Source organism: Anabrus simplex, chromosome 7 (genome assembly GCF_040414725.1).
Source record: "Anabrus simplex isolate iqAnaSimp1 chromosome 7, ASM4041472v1, whole genome shotgun sequence".
Classification (NCBI taxonomy): Eukaryota; Metazoa; Arthropoda; class Insecta; order Orthoptera; family Tettigoniidae; genus Anabrus; species Anabrus simplex.
In genome coordinates, this window is record NC_090271.1 from 162,735,829 (window position 1) to 162,752,050 (window position 16,222).

The window sequence follows — 16,222 nt, forward strand, 5'->3', positions numbered from 1 at the left end:
TAATAGTTAATAATACAAGGAATATACATACTATTACCATAACATCTCATTTCACTTGTTATTCTTTAAAATAATATTGTCTTAGGATTTCGCCACAAATGATCTTTGCTCCAATACGGCTGATGATGACCCCTAGATGGGTCGAAACTAGTACCGTATAATTTTGTAATTTTGTGAATATATTGTATTGAAAAGGTGGAAACATTTACGTTATTATTATTACTTATATATTATTCTCAGTTCAATACGGACCAAAAACATGAAATTCATAACCATCAATGTTTGTGGCTAGGCATTTGTCTTGCCCCATTATATTAGGAGCGGACTTCTTGTCTCACACCGGTCTTGTACTCGACATTCAGAGCAAGTCGTGCACTTTCAAATTTGCTAGTAATTTCAAAATCTCCTTACTAAAATGTAATTCTGTGTCGTGTTCATCTGTTTCGCCTACCCAGGATGAGATGTTGTTAGACCTTAGACATCTACCTGAGGAGCAGGCTGAGAGTACTTGTAAGTTGTGTCAGTCGTTTCCAGAGGTTTTCTCCGATACCCTTGGTGTTACTAACCTTACTGAATACAAGATTGAGGTTACTGATTCGATTCCAGTTAGGTTTCCTCCATACAGGCTTTCTCATCCTAAAATGAAGGCTCTTAAAGAGATCATTGATCAAATGCTGAAGGATGGTATTCGACCCTCTAAGTCGGCGTATTCATCACCTATTTTCTTGGTTCCGAAGCCCCGAGGTGGCTTCAGGCCTGTGATTGACTACAGGGCATTAAATCGGAAGGTGGTGTTACAGTCTGTGCCCCTTCCCGATCTTCACTCTTGTTTCTCATAGTTTCGGAAAGCTTAGTTCTTCGGGCTCCCCACGGGAGCAGCTGTGCTTACCAGACTGCTAGATAGGGTCTTGTCCGACATCAAGTTTGAATACTTATACCATTATCTCAATGATGTCGTATTTTCTGAGACCTTTGAAGAGCATCTAAATCATCTGAAAGAGGTCCTTAATCGCCTTCGTAAGGCAGGGTTAACTGTGAATTTATCTAAGGTTGCTTTCGCTAAGCCTTCCATGTTATTTTTAGGGCATATTGTGTCGCCCGATGGTGTCGCAGTGGATCATTCTAGAACACAGGCCATCCGTGATTTTAAACCTCCCAAGGACATCAAAGGTATTGCCAGATTCATTGGCATGGTGAATTTCTTCAGGAATTTTATTCCTAACTATGCTAACAGAGCGGTGCCCTTGAACTTGCTTCGTAGGAAAGGCGTGAAATTCGAGTGGGGGCCTTCTCAACAAGCCGCTTTCAAAGACCTCAAATTAGCTCTTTGTAACGCTCCTGTACTTGCTATGCCTGATTTCTCGAAGAAATTCATCATCCAAACCGACGCGGCGGTGGCGGCGGCTGCAGTCCTTCTTCAAGAGACTGAACTAGGGAGGCGACCCATCGCCTGTGCATTTAGGACTCTATCGGCTCAAGAAGCCAAGTATTCCATCTATGAACTTGAAGGTTTGGCAGTCTTATTTGCGCTAGAGAAGTTCCGCCTCTATCTGGAACACATCAAGTTCGACTTGGAAACAGATAACCAAGCCTTAAGTTGGATCTTAGCTAGGCCGTGTCGTACTGGTCATATAGCTCGCTGGGCCATCAGAATTTCTGCCTTCCAGTTTGATGTTACGCTTATAAGCGGGTCTGAAAATATTGTAGCGAACGGACTAAACCACATGTTTTCTAATGACGTAGAGACCTCTGAACAGGAAGACAGTTCTTCACTTCCCGAATCCATACCTCCTGGTGTAAATGTCATTCTAACTGATGCTCCCATATTGTTTAGGGATATTGAAAAATATCAACGTGAAGATCGGACGCTGGCCCCTATCATGGAAACCCTTTCTTCTGGGGAACATGTCGTCCCTTATGTGTTGAGGAATGGGGTTTTATATTGCCCGTCAAGGCATGACCAGAAGATGATTGTGGTTCCAGCTGTTCTTGTACCTATGATATTCAAGTACTACCATGAGACCCCACTAGGGGCGCAATTAGGCATCTTCAAAACCCGAGAAATGTTCATTTGGAAAGATATGGACAGTGAAATCCGTGAATTGGTAAAAGCTTGTAAATCTTGTCTGCTTAGTAAGCCCACCTTGTCTACTAAGCTAGGGCTACTATCTTCTCACCAAGCATCGCACCCCATGGAACGCCTCTACATCGACTACGTAGGACCCTTCCTCCAATCAAAGGGGAATGCCAACAAGTTCATCCTTGTGTGTGTAGATGGTTTCACAAGATTTTCCTGGTTATTTCTGACTAAGCTGGCTACCGCTCGGTCCACCATTTCTTGTTTAAAATCCATCTTTGCTTCTTTTGGTCCGTGTCAATATATTGTTTCTGACAATGCTAAAGCTTTCACCTCCAATCTCTTCCGTAAATTCTGTTTTGATCTGTCCATCTCTCATGTAACTACTTCTGCATACTATCCTCAACCATCTCTGGCAGAACAGGTCAATCGTAATCTCAGGTCAGCTCTAATTGCCTATCAACATGATGATCATTCTAGGTGGGAAACGTCCCTGCATTGGTTAGCCTTCTCTTTGAATTTGGCGGTTCATGAATCTCATAAGTTCACTCCAGCTTCGTTGATGTTTAAGTTTGTACGCAACACGCCGCTCTCTAACATTTGGTCTCTTAGTGATATTCTACCTGAGACAATAGATCCCGATAATATTAGAGATCTATGGAAGAAGGCTAAGGCCAATCTTAAAGTTTCTCATGAAAAGGTTAGGGAAAGATATGATCATGGACGGAGGCCCACCAATCTAAAGGTAGGAGATCAAGTCATGGTTCAGAACTTTGTTCACGCGGGCAAGCTTGCCCCCAAATTTCACGGGCTGTGCATCATTTTAGATTTCCTAACTCCGGTTACATTGTTGGTGAGCAATCCAGCCACCGAGAGGATCTTTAGGGTCCATATTTCACTGATTAAGCCTGTGTAATACCTTTGTTAACTTAGCCACTAAACTTTGCTGGAACTCAGAAGGTTATATTTTTCTAAGTTTTAGGCCTTCTGCTCTTTGTTCTCTTTTCTGCTCTGTATACGTTTGTACGATCTTCCCCTCTGGTTATTCTGCTGTCCTTTCCCTTGTGCCCATTACCAAGCCCCGCCTCCTGCAAAACAACAACTGTGGCAAAAAAATTTCCACGCCGCTGGCCCCTCAGCCTCACTTACAAAGATCGTACCCTTAAATAAAAAGTCACCAACAAATTTTGCCGCGGAGATCTGACTGTTTTAGTGCCCTGCATCCGTTCGTCACAGTACAGCCACCGAAGTGGGGTAAGGGCCCACTCCACTCCCGTGATGTCTTCCTGTGTACGACGCGCCGGAGTCCATCACCCGGGAAGGGCAGAAGTGCGGCGCACCGACCGCCAGCTCATCTGGGGTCTATACATGTACCTTTGATCTGCGGCGTCCTTCACCATGACTACCCCTCTCATAGTAGCGGGAGAGGTGTATCTCAGGGTACTTGAGGGGTCCGGGCGACCTCAACTGGATATCGGCAGCGGCGGCAGGTCTTGCCGTCAAAATTGGCAGCATGTATTTCAAGTATACAACAACAAAGACTTTCTCAAGCTGGTGTTTAAATAATTTCTACCCATCTACTTCAAAAAAAAAAGAGACTTAAACATTTTTTTTTAACGTTCTTCAAAATACTTCTACAAATCCAGGTTAAAAGACTTTGGAAATTCTTAATGTCTCATCCATACTCTTCCACAAATCTATCTGAAAGAAATTACAAATTTTCTTCAATAATTTTTTCTTCTGTGTCACCCCTTGGAAGGACACTTGGGAGGGGGGAAGGTCTGTACCAGCTGATACACCTCTACGCCGCACATTTGAATTTTCCGCCTTAAAGTATGTCCTCGACAGGAGAAACTGTGAACTTAAAACTGGATCTACTTAAACTTTCCTCGGAAGATGTCAATGTGTGAATTTCAACATGTTTTGTTTACTATTTATCAAGAAGTTTGGACATTCTCTCATAGATGTCTACTAAAAAACTATGATCATGCACCCTGGTGCGAAGTGAGGAAACTTTCTGGAAGATATTTTGTACTCATAAGTTTTCTTATTACTAAATTTTGTTCTTTCATTTGTGGGTTGACAATATTAATCTTTTCTTTCCGCCAGTTTTGAAGTTAGGCAATCAATTATTTCTGTAATTAATTTTCAGCCAATCCCATATGTCTTCTTCGATTTTGTGTGTAACTGTGTACTGTACCCAATAAAAGCCTGTGGATGTGTCTTAATTATTCGTGAAAGGTCTCAAATCTTCCCCGAGGGTATAAAAACTGCTGATTTTCTTGTCTCTCGGCCACTTCATCAACATCTAACTTAGTGTATGGACGTGTAGCAGGAGGCGGGAAGCGCCTCTTTCTTCAGGCACCAGTTCTTCAGTAAGGTAATGGCCGCTTAACATCTTTATTTCTTGCTAGCTCAGCATTTTAACCCGCGGGGAAGGTCCGAAACCTTTACCATGTAATCCATCTCTATAAACATGTAAATCGGGGATAGAGAGTGCTTTACCCTCTCGAGCTCCCCTTCATTTTGTCTTGAGGCAACTATGTTTTGGTAATTGATTTTCTACTCTTCCTTAATGTGTTAAATTTATTCATTATATGAGTCACCTCCATAGTTTGGGAATAGCCCCTATTTCATCAGCCTAGTGCCTGTTAGGTTTTAAGAAGTTTCATGTAGGAGTGCAAATTCACGCCTCCATTCATTTTTGCATTTTGGGCCATTTACTTAACCTATTACTTTTCTACTAAGGCCCAGTAGGCTGGGTACAAGATACCCCTGTTTCATTTTGTGTAAGTTGTGCCTTGACGAAATTTAGGGTAAAGCCTGGTATTGCCTTTAATAGGCTTGGAAAACTGAGAGCGGGTCAGCTCTTTTAAGTATTGGAAATGTGCCTCTAGGAGGCTTGACATTGCTAGGCGGAAGCAAGTGCTCCATGTTATTAGGGGACTTCTGCCCTTTGGTAAATATGTGTTTGTGAGCTGAGAGCTCAGATATTGTAAAACTTGGGGCTTCAAGCCCAGATTGTTAAATTGTCTCTAAATCTTGGCTTTTCCTGGTCTTGTATCTGAGTGTCGGTTATTTGTTGACTTCTTGTTATTTGTTAAATTTTGAAATTCTATGTGAAAATTGTTAAGTTTTGCTATTTTCAAAAATATAACATCTAATGAAATTTTAATTCATATCTCGGCTTTGTAGTTAGACCCATTCACCCCGGCACCTTCTTTCACCTCTGCTGTTCCACAGAAACCTCGGAACAATTATTATTATTATTATTATTATTATTATTATTATTATTACTTTTCCACAAATGCTATTCACTAGGAATTAATTGCTTCATGAGCAGCTTGGTGGGTAGGATGGTGGGAACAAATAGTACGTACTACAAAATGCTGCTTGTACAAAGTTTTAGTCCATTGGCAAGTGAATGAGGAAACATGATACACCGTTACAGTGAACACTGAAGCTGCCATAAATTCCCACCTTCTCCTCCAGATAAAGGTACTACAACCTTGACTCCAACTTGCTTCATCGAGAGCAAGAAACATACAACAATCCCTACAGGAGCAGAATATATCCAAAAATGTTGGATGAACTTTAACTGTATAGCTGTTGGATGTTAGAGACTTTGAACCCTAACAATGAGCAGTGTATATCTTGAAGCTGAAACAGAAGATGGCAGAGCAATGTTTTTTGCTATGAATTGTGTAATGACATATAGATAGATGGATGTATATTGAAATTACTGACACTATGTTCACTCCCGCTTTCAATACATGTTCAACATAGGATTTGAGCCAACAAAACATGAGCATAGAGGGCAAGCATTGAACCAATGCTACACAGCAGGTCAAGTATGTGTTAAGACTACTGACTAATACCTGGTTGCCATTATGGCACGACACAGTACTCAGGAAACTGCAACTATAAACTGATGATAAATATGGCATAAAATTACAAAATGAAGTGGTTACAGTTCCGAATACAAAGATCAGCTCGAAAGGATCTGATGAAGAAAACTGTTGCACATCACTTCAAGATGACGACCATCTAATCACTGTTCCTCTCTTAAGGTAATGTTATCTTGTAACCTTCCACTTTGCTACGCCTATGTCTTCTGTGTACTTATCAACATTCAATTACATCCTCATCTAGCCATTTCTTATTGTAAATATGCTGCCTTCACTTCACAATTTATTAATATTTCTTAAAATAGAATTAAAAAGGCCAATATATTACCTGAAAGTGATCTGTGCTTGTTGTTCTAGTGTTACTCTCCAGCTCTACAAGGCAAGGGTTATCCTGAGTAAATTGCTTCTTTATCTTATCTATCTCCATCTCAGTTGCTCCCAGGTAGTCGTCGCGTGGTTCATGACTAACGGTGCTCAGAGACACGTCCCACCTGCCACAGGATTTACAAAATTGCAACCAACTACGCAAGTTCTTAAGTGATATTATACTAAACTAACTCGTCTTAACCATAAATATTGTCATAACTTTTGATGGTTTCTACAATTCTGCTCAAGGAGCATTCAGAGCAACAATGTCAATGTCAGATCTTTACAACTAACAGGCACTATTGCTGTTTGATGTTGTAGCCAACAGTTGGTATCAGCATCCATTAAAGTTCGAATGCTCCATGTAGAAAAATGTATTTTTCTAGCTTAATTTTGACCACGTAGAGTTGTGCTGTATGCATAAAAGTGAAGGAAATGCTCATGAGCAAAAGGTAGAAGTAAAAGCAAGAGCTTCAAACAAAAGGTAGGGGTATAAGCATTTCCTTGCCTTGATATGAAAAATGACTACCTTTTACTTGCAAGCAAATCCTTCATGGAAAGAAGTAAATGGTTCCTGGGTGCAGAGGTTCAAACTACAAGGGCAAGTCAATAAGTATCTGCAATCAATTTATACACTTTATTACAAAAAGAATACATACTTTTTATTGATATCCTTTTTCAACATAGTCACCCTGCTTTTCAATGCACATAGTTCACAGTTTCACAAGCTTTCTGATACCCTCTGCAAAGAAGGTTTTTGGTTGCACAGCAAGCCACATATGCACCGCTTCCTTCACCTGTTGATCGGAACTGAATTGAGCATGTTTAAGTGGACCAAACAGATGGTAATCTGACAGGGAGAGACCGGAACTGTATGCAATATGCTCCAACAACTCGAAACGCACCATGTGGAGAGTTTGAGCGGTATGGGCGGCGGTGTGTGGAGGCATTGTCATGCACCAAAAGAACTCCTTCAGACAATCAACCTCTGCATTTCTTGCGAATTGCAGGTTTCAGCTTGTTTACCAGCATCACTGTAACATTCACCGTTTCCCCCTTTTCGTGGTAATGTTCCAGGATTGGCCCTTGAGAGTCTCAAAACACTGAACGTCACTTTTCCCACAGAAGGTTGACTACTGAATTTCTTTTTGACTGGTGATCCGGGATGCTTCCATTCCATGCTCTGACGGTTGCTCTCTGGTTCGAAGTGGTGAACACATATTTCATCTCCAGTGATGATCTGTTTCAGAAACGTTACACCTTCATTAGCATGACTGTCCAGTAGGTGCTGACAGATCCTCACACGATTGCGCTTCTGCTCTTCATTGGTTTGTTTCTGAACCCATCTCAAACAGACTTTATGAAAGTTAAGCTGTTATAAATGATTTCATATGCAGAACCATGGCTAATGTGCATATGGTTTGCCACAGTCACTTGTCTGTTATTCAGGATCATATCATGCACTTATTCAATATTGGCATCAGTTATGGCTGCAGAAGGATGCCCGGATCTTTCCTCATTCTTTATGCTCGTGCAACTCCTTTTGAACTGTTCAATCCACTAGTAAACACTTCGCTGTGGCAAAACATTGTCCCCGTACTGTGTTGAAAGTCTTCTATGAACTTCTGCTCCTGGTACACCCTCAGACCACAAAAAAATGGATTACGGAACACTGCTCTTCCTTGGTGCAAACAGAGTGACGCGGCCATCTATACGTCACAAAAGCACAGGCTGTACTGATCTGATAATACTGAAACCTACCACAGACATAGACAATGGTGCCATCTAGCAACTGGTGAACACACAACACCATAGAGCCAAGCTAAATACAATTAGAGCAAAATTACAGATACTTATTGACTTTACTACATAGTCAACAAAATAACTATAATAAACAGATAGAATTGTTGCATCATCTGTAACAGTACTGGGAATCGAACCAGGGCCTGTACATATAGATTGTTAGCCGGTCTTCTTTTTGTATTATGCCCGTGAACAATACTTGGAAGCCAAGTTACTAGACAACACTTGCCCTAGCTCAATCGATGAAACAAGAAATCTCTCTTTTGGTGTTCAGTCTATAGATGGAACATAATTTAAGTGTTGTCAATACACATGGAATATCTTGAAGTTGATAGTCTATCAAAATCGAGTGGATCAAGGTCCCCAAGACATGCGTATTAAAAAAACCCAAAAAAATATATTGTTATACAAGTCCATCACCTGTCCGCACAGTCAAAGTACCGCCATTCGCACAGATAACTCACTTCAATGTTTGAAGACCATCCTTGGCGTAAAGATGAAACTGGAACAGTATAAAGCTAAGGATCGTAAGTACTTACAAAAGCATCCAAGTGAGTTTATGTCCTCTTTCTTAGTGTTCTTTTACTGTATAGGGAGCACTAAATGATTAACGTGACTGCTACACTCAGCTACCATTACTGCTATACATTCTGCACATGGTTTTCACACGAAGTCCATCAACACACTTCATCCTCTTTCACCTCCCCTTTCCAACTAAGCCTTGAGTTACTGCGCATCTCATATTGTTTGGCCCTTACCACATCTTCTGACCAGTACTTCGTTACTGGCACCTCAGTTGTGTGCGTGTTAGAGCATGTTCGTTTACCTGAGTTTGGCCATTGGCTCACATTCATTCAGTTGCATTGTGTTTGTTTAAAGTCCACACAATGGGATCTAGTAACGATGAAACAAATGACAGTGATAAGCAACTTTCTAGTTGTAGTAGTGAAATGCACTTTATTGCTGATGAGATTGTCTTGTATTCCGAAAATTTGTCGAAGTCTCAGGTCCTAAGCACAAAAGGAAAGAAAGAAGTATAATAAATAAATACGAAGGAATGATGGTTAAATGGATAGATGCGTCGAAGTTAATTAAAAAAATCAAGAATGGGAAGACCAGTTTGAAGAAGAAGAAGACTGATATGAACAGAACTGGAAACAAAATTATCAAGTTGTTGGATTGGGAGAAGAAATTCTTAAAGCAATGGAGGAGGACGAAAATCATGTATATTCTCTGAACACCACTGTGCATAATCTCAGCCAAAGTTTGTCTTACTTCCTGCCCGATTCAGGTTATTTGAGGTTGTTTTAAGATATTCTATTGTAATGGGTAGTCCATGTGAACGTTGTTTCTTGTTTGAATTACCTTGGCAATTTGATTTTCTTATTATATTGATTTGATGGTGGTTTAGGTTACTTGATTTCCTTCTTAACTTATATTTTATTTCTTGAATACCACGAAAAATTACTTCAAAAAATGAATAAGTGAAAATAGTCCTTGTGCCTAGTTTCAGTTCTGATATGGTCTGCCATGTTTCTTTTCTTCCGTGTCACGTGATCGGGTTGCCATGGCTGCGATGATTTGCATTGGGGTGGGGGTCCATTGTTCTGATATGTGATATATGACATAAGACGATACGCTTCTTTGTTAGTCTGGTCTGATTCTGAAAGAATTGTGTTTGTGGACTTCAGGATGTGAGAGTGCTATTGGCATTTTTTGTTAAATTGCTCCATCTTGAATTACATTTATACTTCGAGCATACCTTATTACATTTGATTGTCAGTTTAACTCTCACATTTTGAATTTTATTCATGTGCTTCATCATAATTTCTTGATTAGTTCTACTTGATGTAATTCTTGAATTTTTTTTTTTACTTTGATGGCTTAAGTATTTATCCATCTTGTTTTCCCACTGTCATGTCTTTCAAGTATTAAAGCCAGTCATTCTGAGGCCATTTCCAACTAATCTAATTAATTTGTATTTGTATCGGAAGAGAAGCACTTAACTGTGAAAGATACTTAGCTTATTATCATGAATTATGGATCCGACCAAGTGTTGTATCTGAATATACCAGGTGGTCCACCAGCCCCTTGCGTCCAGTTTTATGCATCCCTTCACATTTACTACAATTCTGAAAGACATCGGCCCCTCTCCCTAAACCGGGGTAATGTAACGAGAAGTGCGTTTACAGGCTAGAAAACAGCAGGAATAGTGAGCGCCACTACTAACTCATTATGGGTACCTCGAATGAACCCGTAAAACGAGTACAGATATGCAAAACACGAAATTTAATGCATTGTTGTCCAAGAGAACAATAAAATTTTGATTTCCACCTATTCAGTATATTAAAACCAGTTATAAAATTAGGATCTCATCCTTATTTTATTGCTAAATTATTAAAAACGTAGGACATATTTCGTTCAAATTTTGAACATGTTCAGCTATAAACATTCTTAACAAGGATAAAACCAGTAACATCATTCTATAACTTACACTTATTGTTTACTGTTAACAAAACCATAATAACTATTAAAATTCTCTCGAATATAAAGCTTTATATATTACATCGTCTTATTAAAACAATATAACTATTTGCTGTGTTTGAAACTTTAAAACCTTGTTCTGATATTTGAAATACAATGTCACTAGTTAGTCATGTATAAATACATTTACAATCTGTCAATGTTGTTGAATATCTTAAAATTATTTGTTGGAATACACATTAAAATCATTTTGTTACTACTGGTGTGAGCTTTTCCACATGTTGTACCTTATGGAAATAAAATATATTATATATATATATATAATTATAATATATAAAGCTTTACATTCAAGAGAATTTTAATAGTTATTATGATTAAGTTTGTTAACAGTAAACAATAAGTGTAAGTTATAGAATAATGTTACCGGTTTTAACCTTGTTAAGAATGTTTATAGCTGAAGATGTTCAAAATTTGAACAAAACATGTCCTATGTTTTTAATAATTTAGCAATAAAATAAGGATGAGATCCTAATTTTATAATTGCTTTTAATGTATTGAATAGGTAGAAATCAAAGTTTTATTGTTCTCCTTTAACAGGCTTTCAATACGGAAAAATGAGGATAGTCTCTTGTAATTGTTGTCCAGGCGCGCACTACTCCATTCTTTCCTGTGGACCGGCAACAGAAGCACACCTATCATGAGAAGTAGGATGAAATATAAATACATGTAACTTTTAAATGACACAAAAATGACCTGTAAATGGTTCTAGGACTCTGTTTCATCGTTATTTGTCCATCCATCAACCTCACTGTCACTACTATCACTGGCATCTTCACTCATATTATTATCGCCGTCAACAGAATCATCTGAACTGAATGTCGCACTTTCACTTCCGCGCGTATATTTTGAATTTGACGGACACGCGTCTTCACAATCACTAATACACTTCACTCTCTTATTTACGGACGTAGCACGATTCCACAACAATGGAACCGTTAATCGCACTAATATGCATTACTGGAGTGTGGATAATCCCCACTGAGTACGACAGACAGCTATTCAGGTACAGTGGAACGTGAATGTATGGTGTGGAATCATGGGTAATCACCTCATCGGTCCCCATTTCTTTGAGGGCCATCTGACCAGCCAACGCTATCTGCAGTATCTCCAAGACGACTACCACCGTTTTTGGAACTTGCGCCACTCCTTAACCGCTGCAGGATGTGGCTTCAACACGACGGAGCTCCACAGCACGCAGCGGTGGTCGTCCGGAAGCATCTCCATGCGACATATCCTGATAAATGGATAGGAAGGGGAGGACCTGTCCCCTGGCCCGCCAGATTGCCCAATCTCATGCCCCTGGATTTTTTCTGTGGGACCATGTAAAACAACTGGTGCATGCAAAGGAACCAGCCAGTCCTTGTCACCTTAGACAGCTCATCACCGAGGCATGCAAATCTGTTTCACCTGAGATGTTGTAACGGGCCAGACGGTCCTTACAACATTGCATGCAGTTCTGTATTGACCACGGAGGTAGTCAGTTAGAGCAAGTGCTGTGTTAAACGACATGTATAACTGAAATCCTGTCACATGTTTCCTAGCCTCTAGCTCCATACAAACGGCCCTCGTCAGGGCCAAATAAATCAGTTTCAGTCTGTGAAAAATACCGGTATTAAGTATACAACGTTGCCACATCCCAGGCAACTGGCTTAAAAAAAAAATACTTGCATGGGACTTGAACCTTCTAACTCTCGAGCACTCAACTATCACACATCCTACTGCGCACTAGCCATGTGAGCTACTGCAACACTTGAGCTACAGCGCCCACTTTCCAGCCTATACTGGCCACAGACCATCATCTCATCCTTGTCCCACCCAGCACCATATCCAATGCAACGATACATACGTTCTTTTACATGATCAAATAAACAAATCAGTCCTTGGAAGTTATCAAGTATGCAACCTTACCACATCCCAGATAGCCTGAAGGTACGCGATACCTTCTATTTGAAAGAAAAGGTCACTTTTATTCATAAAAAATTCTTGCGGCTCGAGCAAATCCTCCACTCTTGAAGCATTTGCTTCACAATTTAAAGCGAAATGTTTTGTTTCAATTTTTATTCTTACTGTGGGAATGATTTGCTTCATATTTTGCAAGTAAAAGGCTATGCTGCTTTTTATGCATACGGCCAGGTGGTGAACCCTCTGGATATGGTAGCCTACACCAGTCAGGTAGTGTTCAGACTGACAATGTTTAAGGCACTTTTTCGAGCCCCCTTCCCATTCACAGCAAGTAGATTTGATCCAAAATAAGACTGCTCACTCATGAGTGCAGCACATAATTTGCTCTACAGCCTGTCCTCGAGCAAAATGGCAATCACACACTCACTGTATAAAGTGCCGGGCTGTCACTAAGAGCTCCCAGACTCTTCAATCACCATATGTCAGGACTTGTTACGGTCCCTCAGAAGATGCCAATGCACGAGACCTTTTAACATGGCGATGCTGATGCACTGCAACACTTGCACGGTCTGTAACAGATTCGAAGTCCAATCCCGTGGCATTGATTCTTTAATGACTGAAGACTCCGAGACTGTTTCAGCTTGCAAGACATAAGTTGGTTGCACCTTAACAACATTATAGGTATATATGAGCTTCCCTGGAGTGCACTCTTTAAATTACTGGTTCATTTTGTTTGTGTTTTTTATGGTTACAAGCAGTTCAGGCAGCAGTGCGCCGGCCTCTCACAGCTGGGTTCCATGGTTCAAATCCTGGTCACTCCATGTGAGATTTGTGCTGGACAAAGCAGAGGTGGGACAGGTTTTTCTCCGGGTACTCTGGTTTTCCCTGTCATAATTCATTTCAGCAACACACTCCAGGCTTTGGCAGCCGGCACAATTTCTATCCTCGCCGCTAGACGGGAGCTTCATTTACTCCATTCCTGACCCGGTCGAATGACTGGAAACAGGCTGTGGATTTTCATGGTTACAAGCAGTACAGTAAGGCCTGACTAGATTTCTGTACTAACACCACAGAGACGTGAATCACCTCTTCTGCCGAGTTCGCTGTTCTGAAGGACTCCTCCTCCGAACCCACAGCCGAGGACTTCACCAAGGCAAGAGGCCCTACTCCTCCCTGTTTGTCCCAACTTGAAACTGTTTGCTATGAAAAAAAAATATACTGACTGTGTGTACCAAGACTCACGGGTGAAACTTGTGGATAGCGATGAGGTGATTTGAAATATGACAATTCATTATTAAAAATTCATGTCAATATGCCAGAAGCATTAGTGTAAAATAAAACAGGAAAACAAAAATGATCAACTTCCAACAGAGAATAACATGTAGGTAAAAAGTTTTAGTGCATCTTCTGGGGAGACTATGAACTACTACCAGGAGCATATATGACACTCTCTGAGCAAGCACCATTTATGGCAAATTCCTTGTCTTAGGGTAAACAGAAAAACATGACCTTTTGCACAAAATATGAAACACAATCACAGTACAGACAAAATTAATTGAATATATTGAATCAAATCATAACTTTAAATCCATACAAAAATGTCATTACTACTACTATCAATCACTCACTTCACTGTACTTAAATGTCTGTCCAAAGAGATTGTAGTGCATGTGCAGGTACATACACAGACATTTTGAATATTAGTTTACCTTTTCAAAATAAATTACTTGGATAGGAAAGTAGGTAACATATTACATGAACCATAAGGACGTGACTATTCATTTCACATACTTTGGTCAGGATTTGATCTACTGCCGCCTTAGTAATTGTTGCTGGCTATCACACCCCAGCACCCTTAATGAAAAATAATCGTCACCCAAGGCTTGGTGACTCCAACCGAATACCACCTTGCACATATTATCTGGTAACATTAGATCATAGACTCCTACTGCTGAAAAGAATATTGCCACCTGTATGTAGATCTACTATCTTTGTCAAATAATTTCAAACCTACAAGAATTCTGAACTACCTGTACACAGAGATCTGCCTATTTTTAATCTGAACAAGCTAAGGTGTTGCTACTATTGCAATACCTGTGAAATGTGTTGCAAATTTTTTTTTAACATCTTGAGAGAGTTGAAAAACTCTTGGAAAAGAGCAACATAAATTTTCCTACTCAACATCTCAAGTGCTGACTTCATACATGGATCCCAGTACTATGACAGATCTCAATAGCCCAGAATAGAATTTAAAACAGGCCAGGATTATGCAGATAAGTGCAACGAGCTGTCAACATCTGGGGATGACTGTGGAGCTTCACATCATACCATTTTTCACAATGTCAGGGAATTTTATATCTGGGAATTTCAAGGTAAACAAGTGGAAGCTGTACATTAGATTGGAAATCTGGATTTTTTAATTGGGAAGGCAAGAAATATCACCCCTGCCATTTTTCCTTGACTATGTATTTGCAAACAGTACAATCCCAGTTATCTGGCCATCTCATGACTAGCAGGGTGCTGGATTACTGGAAAAGCTGGTTTATTGGGATATACAGACTATAACTTCTGGTTTTATACAGGGGGAAAAATGTGCTGAACAAGAGTTTTTTCAAGTTGCCCAGTCATCTGTCACTAGCATAAAAGTTATTTTTTGCCCATAACTTGCTGTAGAATTCTTTAAGAATATTTCTGTTAATGGGTGCATTCCAGTAGGCTGTAAACTTCTGAGCGAAGGTTAGCGGTTATAGAACCTCAATTTGTCTGCTATAAAATAAATTTTCACTGTGCGAACTCTTGGCGCAGATCCGAAAGACTGATAAAAACTAATAGGTCATAAGTTACAAGATGTCAGCCTTGAGGTATGAGGCACTTTGTGTCAAACGATTGTGTAGTATTACTTGTGAGCCCCTGTAGTAGCTCTGCAGAGTTAGGCTTATGCCAGACACAACTATAGACTCCTTTGTGGCAACAGATTCTGTAGTATTACAAAGCAGAGTTGTGTTCCAAGCCTATGATTCGAAGCCTGTTCGAGTCAATTGTAACCACATGCATACATACATGCATACATACATACATACATACATACATACATACATACATTATCATTATAGACTGTTATCCCCTTCAGCGTTCAGTCGGCAAGCCTCTGTAAATTTACTAAACGTCACCACAATCCTCTATTTGCAACTAGTGCTGTTGTCTCATTTAGTTCGATACCCCTTATCTTTAAATCGTTAGAAACTGAGTCTAACCATCATCGTCTTGGTCTCCCTCTACTTCTCTTACCCTCCATAACAGAGTCCATTATTCTCCTAGGGAACCTATCATCCTCCATTCGCCTCACATGACCCCACCACCAAAGCTGGTTTATGCGTACAGCTTCGTCCATTGAGGTCATTCCTAAATTAGCCTTTATCTCCTAATTCTGAGTACCCTCTTGTCATTATTCCCACCTGTTAGTACCAGCAATCATACTCGATACTTTCATATCTGTTACTTCTAACTTATAACATATCCTGAGTACACCCAGCTTTTGCTCCCGTAAAGCAAAGTTGGCCTGAAAACAGACCGATGTAAAGATAGTTTTGTCTGGGAGCTGACTTCCTTCTTACAGAATACT

General features: G+C 40.0%; 1 protein-coding gene across 5 annotated transcripts in view; it reads right to left on the minus strand.

The window, feature by feature from the left end:
* The window catches only part of LOC136877406 (NADPH-dependent diflavin oxidoreductase 1), a 162,343-nt gene that overhangs the window by 53,493 nt on the left and 92,628 nt on the right, over nt 1-16,222 (minus strand). For all 5 annotated transcript variants that reach the window (XM_067151415.2, XM_067151417.2, XM_067151418.2 and 2 more), the window contains one exon: nt 6,314-6,476. In XM_067151415.2, coding sequence (XP_067007516.2) covers nt 6,314-6,476 — 163 coding nt within the window. The remainder of the gene's footprint in view (nt 1-6,313; nt 6,477-16,222) is intronic.